This window comes from Melanotaenia boesemani, chromosome 1, assembly GCF_017639745.1.
Source record: "Melanotaenia boesemani isolate fMelBoe1 chromosome 1, fMelBoe1.pri, whole genome shotgun sequence".
In the NCBI taxonomy this organism is placed as follows: Eukaryota; Metazoa; Chordata; class Actinopteri; order Atheriniformes; family Melanotaeniidae; genus Melanotaenia; species Melanotaenia boesemani.
Window position 1 is genome coordinate 39,803,305 of NC_055682.1, and position 23,073 is coordinate 39,826,377.

General features: G+C 40.7%; 1 protein-coding gene across 1 annotated transcript; it reads left to right on the plus strand.

Moving 5' to 3' along the window:
* The first annotated feature begins 15,316 nt into the window (after nt 1-15,316).
* LOC121651978 lies at nt 15,317-23,047 on the plus strand. Its single transcript, XM_042004519.1, has 6 exons — nt 15,317-15,339; nt 16,877-16,915; nt 19,402-19,591; nt 19,677-19,782; nt 22,437-22,657; nt 22,821-23,047. Exons 3-6 carry the CDS (start codon nt 19,405-19,407, stop codon nt 23,045-23,047), a joined length of 741 nt encoding a protein of 246 aa, XP_041860453.1. The 5' UTR covers nt 15,317-15,339; nt 16,877-16,915; nt 19,402-19,404.
* The last annotated feature ends 26 nt before the right edge of the window (nt 23,048-23,073 follow it).

Below are 23,073 nucleotides of genomic sequence, written 5' to 3' on the forward strand. Positions count from 1 at the left end.
TTTCCACTGATACCATTCACGTCTGGCAACAGGAAACCGATTATACTAGAAATCATCATTTAAAATATGAAATGCAGTAATGAAGACGCTAAAACAGGGATGCAGAAAACATTTTATTTAAACTTTTTATTAAAACATTTCTCTCTTGCCGCCTCCTCTTCTCCACAGCAGCGTCCAAGCCCGCAGGTGGTAAATGCCTCAGTGCCACTGCTGGCTCGGTAGTTTGATGCCACAGTGACCTACGGTGAACACAGAATGGCAGGTTATATAAAAGCAAGCATTATTTTCTACTTTATGGGTACGTTGTACATCACTTTAGATAAGCGTCTGCAATCAGCTACGGCTTCGTCAGCGGTACCATGGAAACGGGCCGGTTCTCTAAACCAGCGGTGTTTCCTAATCAGTTTTCAGATCAAGGACCATTTTGTTTACGCCAGAGACCCCGCAGTGCTTAATTTGGAGATTCAGCAATCATGAATAAACATACGGAACCTATAGCATTAATCATTTTTAACACTTATAGCCCATCTAGATCCGCGAAATCGGCAATAAAACTGCTAACATTTACGTTGCTAACTCTACTGCAGCCTCCAACAAATGACCAGATCCATAACTGTCATCAGGGATAGAAGAGATAAGAAGCATGCTACAGTTTATATTAGAATTATGATCAAATATCTTCATACTTACAACAGTAGAAAACAGCCTCCGCCTGCATCGGTACCGCTGAGTCGGTGGCTGCCAGCTCTGAAAAACTGGTTGAAAGTCCCTCCCCTTCCGCTACGTCAGCAAGATGGCGTCCATTTAGTGCGTATAGTGTCCATCGTTTCGCACTAGATTTTTGGCCGAGTTTAGGGCAGCATCCGGGTACTTTCAGTGCACTGAGTTTTTACTGAAATTTCTGTGTCAGCGCACTAAGCACTTAAATGTAGTGTTCGAAGTATAGAAGTGCGCGGTTTGGGACACACCCCAGGTCTTCCTTTGACAGCACTGCATATCTTAAGGGCCGAGTTATGCTAGGTGGCTAGTTAGCGTGTCCTCATTCAGACTTGCTACTGTCAGTTATCCGGTTGCTGTCTAATAGTATCTGCTGAGGCCAGTATAGTATTGAAGAAGCCAGCTGCTTCACTTAGTCATCATAAACTCATGACCACATCAATAGAATTTAATATTCCCACTGACATTGAACAGAAGCTACACCTGCTATGCTTCATGCAAACAAGATGACAAGTTGAAAATGTCTGTGTCCCGGCCACTGATTTCAATATAACGTTATAAATACAACAACACAGTTACTATTTCAGTTACATAAGCATGATGCTTCAACACTGACTTAAACACTGACAAATGAAAACAGTGACATAGGGTTGAGAACTTCCTTTATTAAACACTGAGTCAAGGATGATACAGGAAGCTGCATTGCAGTATAGTATGTGAAAGCATTTCAGTATAGTGTATCAGAGCATTTCAGTATAGTATGTGAGAGCTTTTCAGTATGGTGTATGAGAACATTTCAGTACAGAATGTGAGAGCATTTCAGTATAGTATGTGAAACCATTTCAGTATAGTATGTGAGAGCTTTTCAGTATGGTGTATGAGAACATTTCAGTACAGAATGTGAGAGCTTTTCAGTATAGTATGTGAAAGCATTTCAGTATAGTATGTGAGAGCATTTCACTATAGTGTATAAGAGCATTTCAGTATGCATATGAGAGGAAATTTCAGTACAGTATATAAGAGGCAGTTTCAGAATACTGCATGAGAGGTTTTACTATAATGTGTGAATGATTTCAGTATGATATATGAGAGGTTTCAGGATAATGTGTGAATGAATTAAATTTCATGTGTCTGTGAGAGGGTAATTCTGAATGTCTCAAACGGGCCCTTATACTTATTCATGTGAGTGTAACTTTTCATCTGACTGTAACTCTCCTGTTTCAACTCAGTCTAACTTTTCTTTTTCATCTGACTTTGACTCTTTATCTGAACATAAATAACACAATAACATTACTCCCCTTATCATGCATTTTACTCTGATTGTAACTCTTTTTCTTCATCTGACTGTAACTGATCCCTTTAATCTAACTGTAACTTCCCTTTTCAGCTGCGTGTAACTGTTTTCACCTGACTATAAATCTTCTTTTTCGTTTGACTGTAATTCTTCTTTTCATCTAATTCTAACTACTTTTTACTCTAACTGTAACTCTCCTTCTTCATCTGACTGTAACTCTTCTTTTTCATCTGACTGTAACTCTTCTTTTTCATCTGACTGTGACTCTTTATCTCAACATTACTCCCCTTTTCATCTAACTCTAACTCTCCTTTTCACTTTGAATGTAACTCTTCTTTTTCATCTGACTGTAACTCTTCATCTGACCGTAACTCCCCTTTTCATCTAACTCCAACTACTTTTTACTCTGACTGTAACTCCCTTTTTAACCTGTGTGTAACTCTGTTTTCACTTGACTATAAATCTTCTTTTTCGTTTGACTGCAACCCCCCTTTTCCTCTGACTCTAACTCTCCTTTTTACTTTGATTGTAACTCTTCTTTTTCATCTGACTGTAATCTTTCGTTTTCACCTGACTGTAACTCTCTTTTCACCTGCCTATAACTCTTCTTTTTCATCTCACTGTAATTCTCTTTTGATCTGACTGTAGCTCTTCTTTAATATCTGACTATGACTCTGTTTTCACCAGAATATAACTCCTCTTTTTCTTTTGACCGTAACTCCCCTTTTCATCTAACTCTAACTCTGCTTTTTACTCTCACTGAAATTCTTCTTATTCATCTGACTGTAACTCTTTTTTTCATCTGAATGTGACTCTTTATTTGAACATTACTGTCACGATCATGGGCTGTGTGGGGGTCATGTTCATCATTTTCTGGTTGTAGTTTTGGGTTGTGGTTCTGGTTTTTGTCATTTGTTTCTGCTTTCAGATCATGGTTTGGGTTTTTGGTTTCTGTTAGTTTTTTCCTTGTGTGCTCTGTGGTTTCTGTTTCTGCCTCGTTAGACCACATGGTCTAATTACTCATCCGCTTCACCTGTTCCCCATTACTCCCTCCGTGTATATATGTCCTTGGTTTTCAGTCACTCCTGGTCAGATCCTCGTATATGCTCTTATGTGGTTATATGTGGTACATGTTGTATGGTTTATCCCCTGTCATGTGTGGTTCCCTGTTCCTGCATTTTGGAAATAAACCCTGTTACTTGCACCGAGTTCTGCCTCCTGCCCTGACTGCCTGCAATTGGGTCCTCACCTCCACCGCAGTCCGTGACAGTAGGATCTGACCAGAAATGGACCCAGCAGGCAGTATGATGTCCTTGTTTGAGTATCTTAGCTGAGAGGCAGCTAAGTGCTCTCCGACCAGTGTGGACCTAGAGCCTCCGCTCCCAGAGTTTCCTCCCAAAAGGTCCCGGAGGAGGAGATTGTCCAGGCGCAGGGAGCGGAGCCCTCCCGTGAGCATTACCTCCAGTGAACTGGTGGGATGGCTCCGTGGGTTGGATCCAGAGCCAGAGCCACTGGATTATTCCCAGCAGTCATGTTTCATGGGAACCAGATTGGCTTTTAGGACACCTCCACCCAGATGGTCCAGATGGCATGCCCCTGTGTGTACTCATTTGGCAGCCATTAACGGGGATCTGTTTGACGCCCCTCATGCAACCTCCGAGGGGGTCCATTGGAGCACTCCTCTAAAGCCATCTAAACCGAGAAGACGCTCGAGAAGGAAGTCGCAGTGTTTGGGGAAATCCTCCTGGTTTCCTGTGCCGCCACCAGCTCCGACGTCCACGTCTCCGGGTTCGCCACCAGCTCCAGTGCCTCAGCACCCCACACCGGCTCCCAGGCCCACGTCTCCAGTGTCGCCTCCAGCTCCAGTGCCTCAGCACCCCACGCCGGCTCCCAGGTCTACTTCAGTTCTTCAGTGTCTGACGCCAGCTCCGAGGTCCTGCCCAGCTCTTCGGCATACTATGCTGGCGCCCAGGTCCTGCCCGTCTCCTGCCCGGGTGTCCCCGGTTTTGACGCCTCTCTTCTGGCCCTTTTCCTGAGGGGGTCAACGGATGTGACGCCTCTCTTCTTGTTCCTGTCCCTGAGGGGGTCTCCGGTCAAGACGCTCCTCTCCCTCCTCTGATCCCTGTTCCTGAGGAGGTCCCTGGTCAAGACGCTCCTCTCCCTCTTCTGTTCCCTGTTCCTCAGGTGGTCCCTGGTCAAGATGCGCCTCTTCCTCTTCTGGTCCCCGGTGCTGAGGAGATCACTCCAACCTTGCTGCCTGACGTTGACAATTTGACTATGCTATGTTCTCTGGTTCCAGGGCTCGTCGTGTTATGGTGCCTGTTGAGCCCTCCGGAAAGTCAGTCCCAGTCAGTCCGCCTTCCAGAGATCCAGCCTCCGGAGGTCCAGTCTTCTCAGCCTCCGGAGATCCAGCCTGCGATCCAGACTGCTCAGCCTCCGGTGATCCAGCCTGCCTGTCAGGAGCACCAGTCCAAGCCTGCCCATCCGCCGGAGCTCCGGTCCAAGCCTGCCCGTCCACCAGAGCTCCGGTCCAAGCCTGCGCATCCGCCAGAAACCCTGTTGTCTGCGCGTCCGCCGGGTCGTCCTCCAGAGGTCCGGTCCAAGTCTTCTCGACCTCCAGGTCGTCCACCGGAGATTCTGCCCCATCTGTCCGACCTCCAGGCTGCCCTCCTGAACTGACCCTCTTGTCAGCTCGGCCTCTGGGTCGCCCCCCTGAACTTTGTCGTGAGGCCTGTTTTGGTCTATAACTCTTCTTTTTCTTCTCACTGTAATGCTCTTTTGATCTGGCTGTAACTCTTCTTTTTCATCTGACTGACTCTTTTTTGAATATTACTCCCCTTTTCATCTAACTCTAACTCTGTTTTTTCATCTGACTAACTCTTTTACTCTGACTCGAACTCCCCTTTTAACCTGTGTGTAACTCTGGTTTCACCTGACTATAAATCTTCTTTTTCGTTTGACTGTAACTCCTCTTTTCATCTAACTCCAAACCTCCTTTTTACTCTGACTGTAACTGTTCTTTTTCATCTGACTGTAACTCTTCTTCTGACCATAACTCTCCTTTTAAGCTAACTCCAACTACTTTTTTTTCTGACTGTAACTCCTCTTTTCATCTAACTCCAAACCTCCTTTTTACTCTGACTGTATCTCCTCTTTGTCATCGGACTGTAACTTGTCTTTTTCATGTGAACGTAACTCCTCTTCTGACCATAACTCTCCTTTTAATCTAACTCCAACTACTTTTTTTTCTGACTAACTCCCCTCTTCATCTAAGTCCAACCCTCCTTTTCACTCTTGACTGTAACTCTTCTTTTATATGTGAATGTAACTCTTCTTTTTCAACTGACTGTAACTCTTATTTGAACATTTCTCCCCTTTTAATCTAACTCCAACCCTCCTTTTTACTCTGAGTGTAACTCATCTTTTTCATCTGACTATAACTGTTCTTTTTCATCTGACTGTGACTATTTTTTTTAACATTACTCCCCTTTTCATCTAACTCCAACCCTCCTTTTTACTCTGGTTGTAACTCTTCTTTTCATGTGACTGTAACTCTTCATTTGGCCATAACTCTCCTTTTAATCTAACTCCAACTACTTTTCACTCTGACTGTAACTCTTCTTTTTCATCTGACTGTAACTCTTCTTTTTCATCTGACTGTAACTCTTCATCTGACGATACCTCTCCTTTCAATCTAACTCCAACTACTTTTTTTTCTGAATGTAACTCCCTTTTTCATCTAACTCTAACTCTGCTTTTTCATCTGACTGTAACTCTTCTTTTTCATCTGACTGTGACTCTTTATCTAAACATTACTCATCTTTTCATGTAACTCTAACTCTGCTTTTTGCTCTGACTGTAACTGTCCTTTTTCATCTGACTGTAACTCTCGATCTGACCATAACTCTCATTTTAATCTAACTCCAACCCTCCTTTTTATCTGACGATAACTCTCCTTTAATCTAAATTGAAACTACCTTTTTTCCTCTGACTGTAACTCCCCTGTTCATCTAACTCTACCTCTGCTTTTTCCCCTCACTGTAACTCTTCTTTTTCATCTGACTGTGACTTTTTATTTGAATATTACTCCCCTTTTCATCTAACTCAAACTACTTTTACTCTGACTGTAACTCCCCTTTTCATCTAACTCTACCTCTGCTTTTTCCCCTCACTGTAACTGTTCTTTTTCATCTGACTGTGACTCTTTATTTGAATATTACTACCATTTTCACCTAACTCTAACTCTGCTTTTTTCTCTGACTGTAACTCTTCTTTTTCATCTGACTGTAACTCTTCATCTGACCATAACTCTCCTTTTAATGTAACTCCAACTATTTTTTTTCTCTGACTGTGTCTCTTTATCTCAATATTACTCCCCTTTTCATCTAACTCCAACTACTTTTTACTGTGACTGTAGCTCTTCTTTTTTATCTGACTGTAACTTTGTCTCTGACCGTAACTCCCCTTTTCATCTAACTCTAACCCTCATTTTTACTCTGCCTGTAACTCTTCTTTGTCATCTGACAGTAACTCTTCTTTTTCATCTGACTGTAACTCTTCTTTTTCATCTGACTGTAGCTCTTCTTTTTCATCTGACTGTGACTCTTTATCTAAACATTACTCACCTTTCCATCTAACTCTATCTCTGCTTTTTACTCTGACTGTAACTCTTCGTTATGATCTGACTGTAACTCTTCATTTTCATCTAACTCCAACCCTTGTTTTTCATCTGACTCTAACTCTTCTTTTTCATCTGACTGTGACTCTTTATTTGAACATTACTCCCCGTTTCATCTAACTCCAACGCTCCTTTTCACTCTTGACTCTAACTCTACTTTTTCAGCTGACTGTGACTCTTTGTTTGAACATTACTCCCCTTTTTGTCTAACTCCAACTACTTTTTTTCTCTGACTGTAACTCCTCCTTTTCTTCTGACTATAACTCCTCTTTTTCATCTGACTGTGACTATTTTTTTTAACATTACTCCCCTTTTCATCTTACTCCAACCCTCCTTTTTACTCTGACTGTAACTCCCCTTTTCATCTAACTCTAACTCTGCTTATTGCTCTGACTGTAACTCTTCTTTTTCATCTGACTATAACTCTCCTTTTTCATCTGACTGTAACTCTTCTTTTTCATCTGACGATAACTCTCCTTTTAATCTAACTCCAACCCTCCTTTTTACTCTGACTGTAACTCTCCTTTTTCATCTGACTGTAACTCTTCATCTGACGATAACTCTGCTTTTAATCTTACTCCAACCCTCCTTTTTACTCTGACTGTAACTCCCCTTTTCATCTAACTCTAACTCTGCTTTTTCATCTGATTGTAGCTCTTCTTTTTCAACTGACTGTGACTCTTTATTTGAATATTACTCCCCTTTTCATCTAACTCTAACTCTGCTTTTTGCTCTCTCTGTAACTCTCCTTTTCCATCTGTCTGTGTCTCTTTATCTCAACATTACTTCCCTTTTCATCTAACTCTTCCTCTGCTTTTTACTCTGACTGTAACTCTTCTTTTTCATCTGACTGTGTCTCTTTATCTCAGCATTACTCCTCTTTTCATCTAACTCTGCTTTTTACTCTGACTGTAGCTCTTCTTTTTCATCTGATCGTGACTTTTTATTTGAATATTACTCCCCTTTTCATCTAACTCCAACTACTCTTTGCTCTGACCGTAACTCCCCTTTTCATCTAACTCCAACTACTTTTACTTTGACTGTAACTCCGATTTACATCTAATTACAACTACTTTTTACTCTGACCGTAACTCCCCTTTTCATCTGACTCTAACTCTGCTTTTTACTCTCTCTGTAACTCTTCTTTTTCATCTGTCTGTGTCTCTTCATCTCAGCATTACTCCCCTTTTCATCTAACTCTAACTCTGCTTTGTGCTCTGCCTGTAACTCCCCTTTTCATCTGACTGTAACTCTTCTTTTTCATCTGACTGTGTCTCTTTATCTCAGTATTACTCACCTTTTCATCTAACTCTAACTCTGCTTTTTACTCTGACTGTAACTCTTCTTTTTCATCTGATTGTATCTCTTTATCTCAATATTAGTCCTCTGTTCATCTAACTCCAACTACTTTTTACTCAGACTATAACTCCCTTTTTCATCTAACTCCAACTACTTTTACTCTGACTGTAGCTCTTCTTTTTCATCTGACTGTGACTCTTCATTTGAATATTACTCCCCTTTTCATCTAACTTTAACTCTGCTTTTTTTTCTGACTGTAACTCCCCTTTTTATCTAACTCTAACTCTGCTTTTTACTCTCACTGTAACTCTTCTTTTTTATCTGACTGTGTCTCTTTATCTCAATATTACTCCCCTTTTCATCTAACTCTAACTACCTTTTACTTTGACCGTAACTCCCCTTTTCATCTAACTCTAACTCTGCTTTTTGCTCTGACTGTAGCTCCTCTTTTTCATCTGAATGTGACTCTTTATTTGAATATTACTCCCCTTTTCATCTAACTCTTACTCTGCTTTTTCCTCTCACTGTAACTCTTCTTTTTCATCTGACTGTAACTCTTCTATTTTGTCTGACTGTAACTCTCTGTCTGACCATAACTCCCTTTTTTTATCTAACTCCAACTAATTTTTGCTCTGACCATAACTCCCCTTTTCATCTAACTCTAATTCTTCTCGGCCGCCATCAGAGTCGCTCCAGTCTGCAAAATCCACCATAGAATCCCAATGCCGCCTTACCAAGTCTTCTGCTCGGAGGAGGTTTCTCAAGGAGGCTGTTCTGAGGCGGTCCAGTGGCCTCCCCGCTCAGACACCTCCAGTGACCGAGCCGCCAGGTCCCGTGGCTGTTCTTGCTCCGTCAGATAATCCGCCTCAGCCTGACAACTGCCCGGGCCAACAACAACATGGCAGTCCATCCAGCACCGATGTACCACCACACTCTCCCTCCCTGCCGCATCCACTCTTTGTCCCGTCCACACTTATAGTTGGTGACTCCATCATTAGAAACATTCGCTTTTTTAATGCAGTCACTCACTGAGTTCCTGGAGCCACAGTACCAATATTACTGACGCAACTCCCATCTCTCCTTAACTCTGTCCCAGCCACAATCAATAGGTTAGTTGTCCATGTTGGTACGAATGACACCACACACCAGCAATCCGAAATAACTAAGGATTTCTGTGAACTTTTTTCTCTCCTTCGTTCCCACGGATTATCCGTGTTTGTCTCTGGCCCTATCCCAACTCTTCACCGGGGCAGTGGCAGGTTCAGCGGAATCTTGTCACTTAATACATGATTTAACTGCGACAGATGTGTATACGGAGAATATCATACACTAGGATTTCTTAAAGTTGTGTATATGGAGGGTATCCAATGCTGGAATCTATCACTGATGTGTATCCGCGGCACATCCTATACTAGGATTTGCTATGGATGTGTATACGGAGGGTATCCTATAATAGGATCTGTTACAGACCGATCTTCCCGTATATACCCGGAAACAGCCAGGATATGCCGTGGATACGGAGACTTGTATCCTCTTGGATCTCTCCGGATCTTAGGTCTTTTTGTCCAGTGGATGTTTCGTGTCATTCTTGAATCTTTTGGAGTCACAACTAGTCTTGTTCTGGCTATAATGATAATCTGGAACCCTATTATTATGTGGGTTCTTTCTTTGTTGCCCTGCTCTGACTGTTGTGGATGACTTGTGTGATTGATTGGATTGTTGGACTCCAGCTGGAAAAACTAATCAGTTTTGTATCTTGCACACTGGCACCAGCCAAGAAGAAATACTCAAAGCTGGATAAAGAAGGCTTGGCTATGATATTTGGAATTACAAAGCTCCATAAATACCTCTATAATCAAAACTTTACAATTGTAACTGACCACAAGCCCCTGATTTCCCTGTTCATTGAGACTAAACCTGTTCCTCAGATGGGGTCCTGACGTATTCAGCGTTGGTCTGTATGGCTCAGAGCTTAGGAATACAACATTGATTATATGTCTGGATGACAGCATGTAAATGTAGATGCTCTAAGTATGTTGACCTTGCCAGAGACATTACATGCTAAGGACGAGGAGGATCTGGTACTGATGTTGGATAGGCCAGTGACCACAGACCAAGTAAAACATTAGGACCACTAAAGATGTCACAATGTCCCATGTGGATGAGCATGTGTAGAAAGGATGGCCTGTGTCAGTGGAGTTATTACAACTAAAGTGATAATCTAACGTAAAAAAAAGTGAAGAAAAGGTTGTAAAAGAAGCAGCCAATGATGTATTTTATCAGCAGGTGTTTACTTTGGGTGATGCTGCTGTAGGACTTTTATCACTGCTCCACAAATAATCACTTCAACGATCAAAGGAAAAATCTGTATTTCTTCATTAATGTTGGCTGTTTAACTTCAGTCGTCACATATGCTGGTTTTATCACCATGGAGATGGTTAGTGAGATGATGATATATGAATTCTGAATTATGATCTAGAACATGGTAGAAATATATTACATGCTGCATTCACTGACGATTGGACATCTGACGTTTACCCAAGGGAAGGTCAGTGAATATTTATAGTACAGTGTGTGCCGAATTATTAGGCAAGTTGTATTTTTGAGGATTAATGTTATTATAGAACAACAACTATGTTTGCAATGAACACAAAAGACTCATAAATATCAAAGCTGAATATTTTTGGAAGTTGGAGTGGGGTTTTTTTAGTTTTAGTATCTTAGGAGGATATCTGTGTGTGCAGGTGACTATTACTGTGCATAATTATTAGGCAACTTAACAAAAACCAAATATATACCCATTTCACTTATTTATTTTCACCAGGGAAACCAATATAACAACTCAAAATTTACAAATATACATTTCTGGCATTCAAAAACAAAACAAGAAAAAATCAGTGACCAATATAACCACTTTTCTTTGTGAGGACACTCAAAAGCCTGCCATCCATAGATTCTGTCAGTGTCTTGATCTGTGTACGATCAACATTGCGTGCAGCAGCAACCACAGCCTCCCAGACACTGTTCAGAGAGGTGTAGTGTTTTCCCTCCCTGTAGATCTCACATTTGATGAGGGCCCACAGGTTCTCTATGGGGTTAAGATCAGGTGAACAAGGAGGCCATGTCATTATTTTTTCTTCTTTTGGACCTTTTCTGGCCAGCCACGCAGTGGAGTATTTGGATGCGTGTGGTGGAGCATTGTCCTGCATGAAAATCATGTTTTTTTTGAACGATGCTGACTTCTTCCTGTACCACTGCTTGAAGAAGGTGTCTTCCAGAAACTGGCAGTAGGACTGGGAGTTGAGCTTTACTTCATCCTCAACCCGAAAAGGTCCCACAAGCTCATCTTTGATGATACCAGCCCATACCAGTATCCCACCTCCACCTTGCTGGCGTCTGAGTCGGAGTGGAGCTCTCTGCCCTGTACTGATCCAGCCACGGGCCCATCCATCTGGCCCATCAAGACTCACTCTCATTTCATCAGTCCATAAAACCTTAGAAAAATCAGTCTTATGATATTTCTTGGCCCAGTCTTGACGTTTTATCTTGTGTGTCTTGTTCAGTGGTGGTCGTTTTTCAGCCTTCCTTACCCAGATAGCATACGGATGTGGGCCACTTCAGGCTACAATCCGGCACTTAAGGCATTCTTCCGGCCCACAAAAACAGATATCAGCCTAAAGTGGCCCATGTGGTAAATGCCTCATATGGCCCTTATATCACAAAACAAATTTGGCCCATATTAGGCAAATACATGGCAGAGTAGGGCATGGTTATTCTATAAGTGAACCAAGGCTGGGCCACATATGGTTCAGCACATGTGGCCTACCTTTGCTAAAACACTTTTGGGCCAGATTTGGGTGAAAGACGGCAAATTAGCATTGACAAATCTGGATGTGACCCTAAATTAGCCCAAATCTGCGAAAACGCGCATGGCCCACCTTTGCTGAAACACATTCGGGCCACTTTTGGCCGAAAGATGGCAAATTACCATTGACAAATCTGGATCTGAGCCTAAAGTGGCCCACATATGGTTTTGCATTTGTGGCCCACCTTTGCCAAAACACATTTGGGCCACTTTTGGCCGAAAGACGGCAATTAAGCATCAGCTAATCCAGATGTAAGCCGGAAGTGGCCCACATCTGAGAAAACGCGCATGGCCCACCTTTGCTAAAACACATTTGGGCCACTTTAAGCCGAAAGACGGCAAATAAGCATCAACTAATCCGGATGTAAGCCTGAAGTGGCCCACATCTGCGAAAACGCGCATGGCCCACCTTTGCTGAAACACATTCGGGCCACTTTTGGCCGAAAGACGGCAAATTACCATTGACAAATCTGGATCTGAGCCTAAAGTGGCCCACATATGGTTTTGCATTTGTGGCCCACCTTTGCCAAAACACATTTGGGCCACTTTTGGCCGAAAGACGGCAATTAAGCATCAACTAATCCAGATGTAAGCCTGAAGTGGCCCACATCTGAGAAAACGCGCATGACCCACCTTTGCTGTAACACATTCGGGCCACTTTTAGCCCAAAGACAGCAAATTAGCATTGACAAATCTGGATCTGAGCCTAAAGTGGCCCACATAGGGTTCCACACATGTGGCCCACCTTTGCCAAAACACATTTGGGCCACTTCTGGCAGCCTAAAGTGGCCCATATATGGCTATCGGTAATTTACTAAAATAGCCGTCACATTCCCATAGAGTGAGCGTCTGGACATATTCTGACATTTCCGAACCTGAAATATTTGTTTGGAAACTCTCCAACTACAAAAATACCACCGGAAATTGTTAGCTGTCACTTGTTAACATAGACTCCAGACTCTGCGTTTGCCTCCAGCTAAGCCCCATCGATATATATCACACTGTTTACAAGCTGTGAAGATGTCTATAGAACCACAGTTTTGAGTTATACATATTTTTGTTTTTGATCTTTGATTTTGTTATACAGTTTACCTTTAAAACATATTCTAAAAGAAGTTTGAATGAACTCAAGATTTTTTTATTACTGATCATCAGAGGTATAAAGTAAAGAATTACATTTACTCAAATTACTGTAATTGAGTAGTTTTTGTGAGTAATTTGTCATTTTTGGAGTACCTTTTGAAATTGGTAATTTTACTTTTACTCAAGTACATTTTGACCCAAGTAATTTACTTACCTATCTTGAAAACCTTTCCCATTACTGAGTAAAAAACTTAAATGCAGGGGAAGAAAAATTTGCCTGTACAGGTGTATCTCTTCTTGTGGAAGAGATGAAGAAGGAAATCCTCAGCCACATCTCAGCAGCTCTTTGTGTTCAAACACAAGCAAGGCAAAAACTTCATCATGCATATGTTGATAAATGTTTATAATGCTGGTATCCAATGGGCTGAAAATTCTGTGGGGCGTGGGCAGTGGTATAGTCTGTTTGATAAGCAGCTAGTATACTCACTAGAAAAGGTTCTAAATTTTCATATAACCACTGAAAAATGACATAGCTTTTACTTTTTTTCATGAATTCACCTTGTCTGTGTCTGCACTTTTGGACCATATTGGGGCTTATGTCAAGCGTGGGGGATACCAGAGTAAACCCTCTAGAATAAACTAGGCTACACCACTGGGCATGGCACTTTATTTCAGTTATTAAATAAGCAGTCTTTGTGCTCATTTGTTCATTGAGACAGTTGAATTTATGATTTTTGGTTACTTTTTTATGTTTGGAAAAAAAGAGCAGTTTGTTAATAAGGAATTGCTCAACATTTTTACAACTTAGAAACTTTGATTTGTTTAATTATTTAGTTACGATTGGCAGCTGAATCTGAGAAATTAGCATGATTTGTGGTGTCCTCCAGGGGTCAGTTCTTGGACCTCTTCTATTCAACTTGTATATGCCTCCTTTGGGTCAAATAATACAGAACTTTAACATCAATTATCACAGCTATGCAGATGATACACAACTGTACTGTACTGTATGTGTCTCTGTCAACTGACGTCTGCAGCCCAGTAGACTCACTGTGTCAGTGTCTGGAGCAGATAAACAACTGGATGAGGGAGAATTTTCTTCAACTAAATGAGGACAAAACTGAGATTATTCTGTTTGGTAGCAAAGAGAAGATGGTCAGCACTGCTGAATATCTTGAGATCCGGGCTTTGAAACCCACTGAGCAAGTTTGTACCCTTGGAGTGTTGATAGACTCAGATCTGACTTTTAGTGGCCACATCAAAGCTGTCACCAAAGCAGCTTTTTACCAGCTCAGATCCATCAAAGTTTTGTCTCCCAGCAGGAAAAACCGAACCATGCCTTTATCTCCAGTAAACTGGATTACTGTAATGGTCTTTTAACTGGACTTCCCAAAAAGAGCTTCGGACAGCTGCAGCTCATCCAGATGCTGCTGCTAGAGTTAGAACTAAAGGCCTGAACACATCCATTCCATTTCAGAGAATACATTATAAAATCCTACTGATCATTTACAAATCCCAGAATGGTTTGGGCCTAGAATATCTGTGATATGTCCAGAGTATAAACCCAGCAGGACTCCTAGATCCAAGGACTTGGGTCAACTAGTCCAGACTAGAGTCCAGACTAAACATGGAGAAGCAACATTTAGCTGACATGCTTTTAACAACTGGAACAAACTGCCAGTGGAGATTTAACTCTGATCAACCGTAGACACCTTTAAATCCGGGTTGAAAACACTGAAACATTGCCTCCATGAAATCTGCACCGTATCTTATCTTTTTATTTTTTTTTGAGAGAAAGTATTTTTACTCTGAGAGTAAAAAAAACAATATTAGAGAGCAAAGATGATTTTTTTTATATGAAATTTGACATACATGTGATAATTGTCTTTGTGATGGCTCAATGTTATATATTTTTAAGGTTATTCATATTTATCATGTCATATATTTTACAAGGTTTCTGTTAAGCTCAAGTAGATTTAGTTTGAGATTGATTACAGTAGGCTATGTGAATGGGGCGTTTGTACGGAAAAAATTGGGTCCAGCATAAAAAAAAAGGTTGAGAACCCCAGGCCTAGCCAGAGAGTTTATTTGTCAACACAAATCGCCTCCGCTCTCTACCAAATATAAAATGACTTGCAGTCCGACATTGGAAAAAGACCAACATTTTATTTGACCATATCACACCCACAGTGACAGTTTTTTTTTTTTATTAGGTAAGCGTTATTCAGTCTGTCGTGATGGACCATATGCTTAATTAAATTCTACTTTCTGTGACGTTTTCCAGTGCAAGTTGGAGCTTTCCAATTTACGAGTACTTTGAATGCATCATTTTTTTAATTTAGAAAGGGCGCACGGAAGCAGAAAGTGCGGGAGCCGCGAGGTCTATCTACAGAACAGAACGGCGAGGTGAGTAACCGTGGCAAATATTTAGCTTTTATTGTTGGAACTTCACAAGTTTTGTCAGGGTACCAATGCTGCAAAAAATTTTGGCTAGTCAACATTTAGTTTTTATACAAGATTAGTCTAACTATGCAGATGGCTAGATGCAGGGGTGAAAGCCAGATAAGAGATGGCTGTTAGCCTCATCACGGCCGCATTATGTCAGAAAAAAATATCTACGAGCAATATGTGCTATTGAAGACTACTTAGTCTGTTTGAAAATTCATTTGAACATAATCTGATTAGTTTCGAACTGTCCGAGTTTTAGTTAATGCGGGACTGAGCCATAACCGGGCATCTCCATGCCCTCCAGCCCGGCTCCTCTCTCCTTCAAGAAGCCCCGCTGGTCAGCCCTCGCTTTTAAACATGTATTACACGGTTAGTCTCTAAATGTCTATTGCAAAATGTCACAATTAAAACAAGTAGGAGAGGAAGCAGCTGTGTTTCAGGTTAGTTCCACTTTGGCGACACATAATAACTCGGAAAAGAAACTGCTTGAGGTGCGTTATCCGGGTACTTCACGCTCTGCGCCCATAGCAACCAGCTCAAATGAGAAAACATTGCTTCGAGACTGCAGTCAAGCTAGCCGGTGTTTTCTGATACAGGGTAATGTGAGCAGTCATTCGTCAGCCGACTGTCACAGTTGAAATTCAGTTGAGCAAAACACCAGGTATTACTGTACCGCTTGTACTTAAGCTGGCCGGGGTGAGGTGCAGCTTAAATATGCTTAGATGTCAATGTGCAGTAAGACCAAAAAGGCATTTTTGGATGCTATTACTGGAAAACCTGGATAGGTGACGCAGAAATTTCTATGGATTCTGGTTTTAGGTTGTCTGGGGTGACTTAGAGCCATTCTGATCACAAATTTGACATTTGGTGCTGAACCAGTATTTGAGGTTTCTGTGCTGCCGTCCCCCTCCACTTTACATGGGCTCCTATGGGCACTCGTGCATTCATTCATAAAACGGCATTAAACATTCGTTTGCAAAGACATGAAACTCACCATGTGGTCAATGGTGAACAGCGATGCGTTGACCCTAAAATCGCTAGAAAATATACATCCAGACAAGTTATATTGCCGTTTGCGGACGGAGGAGTATGCTAGCTACTAGCTGCTAGCTATAGCTACACCGACCAAAAACGGCAATATAACTTGTTTCAAGTTTGAGTAACTGCGGCACCAATAAATAAGACGTTTTTTTTCTTTTCTGTAAAATGATATTTTCGAAGCTTTACGATTATTAATTGTAGCTTCTACTACCACAATTAATTGTGAAAACAAATAATCGTGACATCCCTACCTGTATGTCTATTTCCTTGGTTTAGCTTCAACTCTAACTCTACATCCCCAGGAAAAGAAATAAATGTTTTCTATTTGTCTCATTGTTTGTTTGTATGAAATTATTTTTGTGAAAGAAAAATGTATTTACTTGAGCTACATTATGTATTTTTAATTACAGTGTATTATACTGTCATGATCATTTTTAAAGTATTGTCATTACAGAAATCTGCTGGTGGAAACAGATTATTGAACTCATTAGAGGTAAGCTGCTCTGCTAAAATACATGTTTTTTTTTTTTTTTTTTTTTTTTTTTTTTTTTTTTTTTTTTTTTAACAAATCCCTGCCTTGTCCTCATGTTGTTTACCTTTTGGACTCTCCCTGTGAAATAAACAAATGAATAAATAAAGGTACTGATATTCTATATAATGTGATGTATCAATGTATAATGCTTGTTTATTTCTTTCTCTTTCAGAGTAACATTCTGCTGCTGAGCTGCACAAGTTACTAAACACCAAATAGGTCAGTGATCCTATAGTGCCATGGATAAAGAACAGTGGAATACCACACGCAGTAATTTAAGGAAAAGAGCTGTCAAAAGAGTTAACCAGTTCTTTGACTCTTTAAATGACAAGCATGAACTTGATGTTGACCCTGAAGAAGAGTGCAGTTTTCAGGATGAAGCGATTGCTTCAACCGCGGAGGCAATCGCTGATTCACCTTCAAATTTTGACGTAGACAGTGGAGATGGTGGATTAAGTTTTGGTGATGATGACAGAAATAATGTTCATGACACAAGGGATTTAGCAAGTTGCTTAAGAGACTGGAGCACACAATTTGGGATTTCATTAATTGCTTTGTCTGCCCTCTTATCTATTCTAAAAGTTCATCATCCTTCATTGCCCAAAGATGCCAGAACATTGTTAAAGACACACATTGGCCATGCTGTTAGTTCCCTGGCAGGTGAATCGTTCCACTATTTTGGGATACAGAATATGTTCACTAAAATATTGCAGAGATTTGCATTTGTTGTTCCAGACAGTCACAACTTTAAATTGCAGTTAAATATTGACGGTCTACCAATTTTTAAAAGTTCAGCTGTTCAGTTTTGGCCAATCTTGGGCATTCTGCAAGGGTTCAGTCGGAAACCTGTTCCAATTGCCATTTTTTGTGGGAATTCAAAGCCTTGGTCTTTATCAGAATATCTAAGGGATCTGGTTTGTGAACTGAAATCCTTCAGCAATGGCTTTGTTGTTAATGGTAAAACCTTTTTTCTAACTGTGTGCTCAGTAATTTGTGATGCTCCTGCAAGGGCCTTTGTTAAAGGTATTAAGTCACACAATGGCTATAGTGGCTGTGATAAATGTGTACAGTCAAGTGTATATGTTAGTAACCGCATGACATTCCCAGAAGTAAATGCTAGAGTGAGAACAGATGAATCTTTTTCAAGAGCAGAGGATGAGGACCACCACATAAAACCTTCACCATTTTGTGAAGCATCTGTTCCTATGGTCAGTGGCTTCCCACACGACTATATGCATTTAGTTTGCTTAGGTGTGGTGCGTCGCCTACTTGATTTATGGATCGGCACAGGTGGGAAGTTAAGATACCGCATTTCAGCCAGACAGATCTCACTGATTTCTACTAAGTTACTTGCTCTCAGAATGTACATACCCTCCGAATTTGCCCGAAGACCAAGGGGGCTTGATGAAAGACTAAGATGGAAGGCAACAGAACTTCGGCAGTTCCTACTTTACACAGGCCCAGTTGTTTTGAAAGACGTTCTGGCTCCAGAAGTGTATCAAAACTTTATGCTATTATCTGTGAGCATTTACATTCTGGCGAGTCCAACCTATTGTTTGATGCTAAATGACTTTGCAAACACACTCCTCAGAGCATTTGTTAAACATTTTGGGCAACTCTATGGCCAGGAATTTGTAGTGTACAACATACATGGCTTGATTCACCTCAGTGAAGATGTGAGGGTACATGGGAACTTGGACCTAATATCTGGTTTTCCATTTGAGAACTATTTAAAAAACATTAAGGGCATGGTTAGAAAGCCTAGTTCACCACTGCAACAAGTGATACGGAGGATTTCAGAACTGGATGCAACAAGTTTACCAGAAGAAACTCTGAAAATTGGAAAAAATCTCAAAATATCACATTCTGATGGACCTGTCCCAGAAGGTTTTGTGGGAACTGTCTCCCAGTTTAAAGAACTGGAAATGGATGAATTTGTTATTAATTCATCAGAGAGGGACAGATGCATTAAAATGAGTGGCAAGATACTTTTGGTCCAGAATATAGTTGTTTTTGAGGGTCAGGAATATTTGGTTTGCAAAGAATACAGAAAGATTACAAGCTTTTTTGTCTATCCCATTGACTCTTCAAATTTGGAAATTTTTTTTGTGTCAGATCTCTCATCACACCTCATGTGTTTAAGGTTGGACACTATACAGAAGTGTGTTCGCTTACCTTTGGAGGCAGGGTTTGTTGTTGTGCCTCTTCTGCATGCAGAGTAATACCATCTTAGCTACACACAGCATGTGTTTTCATTTTCAGTTTAATTTCTTTTTCATATACTTTATGTGCAGCTCAGCAGCAAGTTACAGTTCAGTTTGCCTTCACACATCTATGTGTAAGTGTGGATACCATATTTAATGTAATGATTCATTTGGGAATGTGAAAGAATTTGTCTAGTGTTTGTAAAAATAACTTTGTGTTGTTGTACCTCCTTCCTTTTCTAGGCAATGTTTTACATTGTTGAATTTTACGAGACCCAAGAGGTTGAGGTGGTGCCAGCAGCTTGGGTGGCTGATGACGTTTGTCAGTGGCCCTCTTACTACAAACCTGAAGAACTGGTAAAGGCTGTAAAAAATGCAGAGCAGCCGGGGTCATCATGGGAAGAATTCAGAGTTCGGATTTTATATAAAGCAGGTATACACATTACCACATAACTGAATTCAATCATTTAAAAACATATATACTCTATTAATTATGATATCTGAATCTATATTTACAGCAAAATACACAACTGCCCGCCTCAAACTTCCCTGGGCAGAGACCCACACTGACCTACAGACAGCAGAAGAAAATGATGACATGCCACAGAGGAAGCGAAAAAGACTGTAAGAATTCAAAGCCACTATATTTGTGAGACATTTAGAATTATTGCTACATTATCTGCTGTCAATAACTACCGCCTCAATTATTTATTTTTATTTAGTTCAATTATATAGTTATTTCTGCTTCAGTTCAGTTTAGAATGAACTGAATGAATATGAAAATGTAACATTTACCTCTGAAAACTGAATCTTTATTTATTCACATTATGTTATAGAAAAATCACTCAATAAGGGAGACCAGGGTAAGTTGAGCATAGGTACAAGTTGAACCATCCATTGTTGCTTGGACACCATAAGGGAAAAATTGAACATTTGACCAAATATTTCGGAAGAAGGCATAATTTTATGGAGTATGTGAAAGTAAGAGCCATATAAAAGTGATTTGATATTTACCGTATGTCCAAAAGAAAAAAACAAACTTTTTTTTTTTACTCTTGAGTGAATTGAATCAATCATCAAGTGTTAGAGTTGTGTTTAGACTAAAATAGATCATTATAAATTTGTTTTATACACAAGTCCCGGTATCTATGAGCTACAATATGAGGTAGTAAACTTGTTTGAAAATGCACCATTTTAGCTGTGGGGAGGGATAAAGTCCATAAGGTAGCTGTGGGATGAGTTGAGTAGGGATGTGTATCGTTTAGGTTTTATCCGATACCGGTGTCAGACCGGTACTTTTGAAACAGTGCCACTGCTTAAAACAGTGTTTCTCAAACTTTTTTCCTCATTCCCCACTTTCGACAAAGGAGCATACACAAGCCCCACCTGCTTTTATCACCCTGACAGGATGGTGACCAAGCCTTATTTTTTTAAATATTTTATTTATTTAAATAGCCTAGCTAGTCTACAAGGTTTTAAGTTGTTAGACACTGTTACATAACAGCTCATAAGTTGTCAGTAGTTGCTACATGTATAACTTCAGCTCACAATTGGAGAAAATTTAAGTGCTGTAGTTTTATCACAAGTACAAAGGTAAATAAAAGTGTTGTAGATGCTGACAATTTCAAAACTAAAGGAAATAAAGGTGCTGTTGTTGCAGTCGCATCACAAGTTCAACTATAAAAGTCAATCCTGGTTGTAGAACCGATGTGATGAAAAAAGTCCTGCAATCCTGGTGATGTCGCGCCCCAGCTGCAATACCTCTGCGCCCCACTAGTGGGGCTCGTCTCATAGTTTGAGAAATACTGGCTTAAACAGTGCTCAAACCGATGCTTTAAAAATGGAAAGTGGAAAATGGCAAACTTTGCCCTTGAACTATTTTTTAACTCACCCTCATTTTCTTCTAACCCTCATGCTGAGCAACACTCTGGCATAGTGTATGCCTGGTGTTTGCCGTGCTTTGTTTGAGTGTGGTGTGAAAGTATCACGACTGTTGCATCACATTGGTCCCTGTCAAGGTTCCTGACTTATGTGTGAATGCAAAATGAAAAAGTCCCCCTGGAGAAGAAAGTTCCTATAACTACATTCAAGGAGGGCAGTTCTTAGAACTGAGTTCTTAGAACTTTTCTGTCCGAAAGCGGGTAATGTTACACTCCTATTTGTTTGTCGGGATGTACAACACCCTGAAATGGATACAGCTTATTTGCAGTGACTAGAATTGTCTTAATATAGTAATCCTGAATATTAGAAGAAACTCAGTTTACAATGGTCTCTCTATAGTTCAGAGTTTGATGTAGTGGTCTGAGATGAATGTCTATCATTAGATGCAATTACTTTTAGGCTTGCACTGATTACAATTTTTTGGGCCGATCCCGATTTCCGATTTTCAAGGTGGTTGGACAGCCGATACCGATTTTGGCTGATTCCGATCACATTTTTTATGAACTAAACACACAAGACATTGCAACATAGTTTTCCTATTTAAACATGTATTTTAAAAGATGTTTAAAAAGTGTGCAAACAGATGTCATATTTCCTGGTCAAACAGGTGCATTGATTGAAGCCAAGAACTGAAAAAAAAAAAAAAGATAAACATTTCCAAAATGCAACATTCTTGATAAGAAGAAAGAAGAACAAATTTCTTATTTAACAATCAATAAATAACCCTTAAATAAATGTTATACTATGTTTGGCTGTGCTCTGTGAACTGGGGTTGTAGTTACTGTAGTAGTTACAGCGCTGCGGGGATTGTGGACGGAGCTGACAAGAAATCAGCTGAGAGGTGCCGGCGTGCCAGTGTTAATGCCACAGAGTCACCTGTGGCACTGGCACCATATAGCCAATCCCTGCTCTGCCCTCTTTTGTTGCTTACAGCAAACTTGTTATCCTCCTCACACACTTTGAAAAACTTCCACACTGCTGATCGTGTACAGAGACTGGACGTCACTGCTGCCAGTTAAATGTTGAACATGCTGAGGGGGCTGCCGCTGCTTAACGGAGATCGCTGGTGTGATGCTGCCTGTGGCTATTTGTTGTTAAAGAGGGGAAACCGACAAAAAAAAAAAATGTGCGCCATATTGTTTTTTACTCACGCCGATTCAATGCTTATGGCAGGCACATTCTCCTGCCCATGCTAATAAAAGTAAAAGGGCTATGTAGTATGATGTGTGCTATGTCTTAAGCAATACAAGTTCAGTGCAACAACTTACCAATGACAAATGCTTTATACTTTCAATTTTTTCCTCTTCCCATCCCAATCCTCTATATGCACACACAAGACCAAGCATTCGCTTTCAAAGCGACAGTGACAGCGACTCGACTGTCAGGACCATGCAAAAATCATCACTGCCAGCAGCCCCAAAAATTCAACAGCCAGACCTCAATATAACACAAAGAAGGGCCCCTACACCCCAACGACCTGCATCAGTGGCAGGCCCATTGCCCACTGCCAGCCCACAACAGCCAGGGACCAGTCGGGGCAAGGATGTGCCAACTGAAGGTGCTTTAAACCTTGCTCATAAGTTTAAATGATATTTGTTTAAATGATGTGATATTTAAGTGATGATATTTGCACACTGATGCACACCCTCTCTGTCGCTATCTTTTTCATCTTACAATGTCTTTTAGGTTTTAATTATTTTACTGTATCTTGTTATTTTTAGTTCTTCTGCGTAGGCTCCTGACGAACCAGGAGCTTATCATGGAGCAGCTCAAAATTATTACCTTGACCCTGAATAAGTTCGAAGGACAGCCTGATGGTGGGCAGGAGGTCCTTGAGAAGGATGTCTTCCCACTGAAGGATATCAGCTCTTTACTGGCTGTGGAGAAGCGGGTCAGAGAAGAGGTGGACTTGAAACAGAAAATGGTAACGATGCATTTCACACTCTAGAACTATTTGGTGTATGTTAGTGCTAG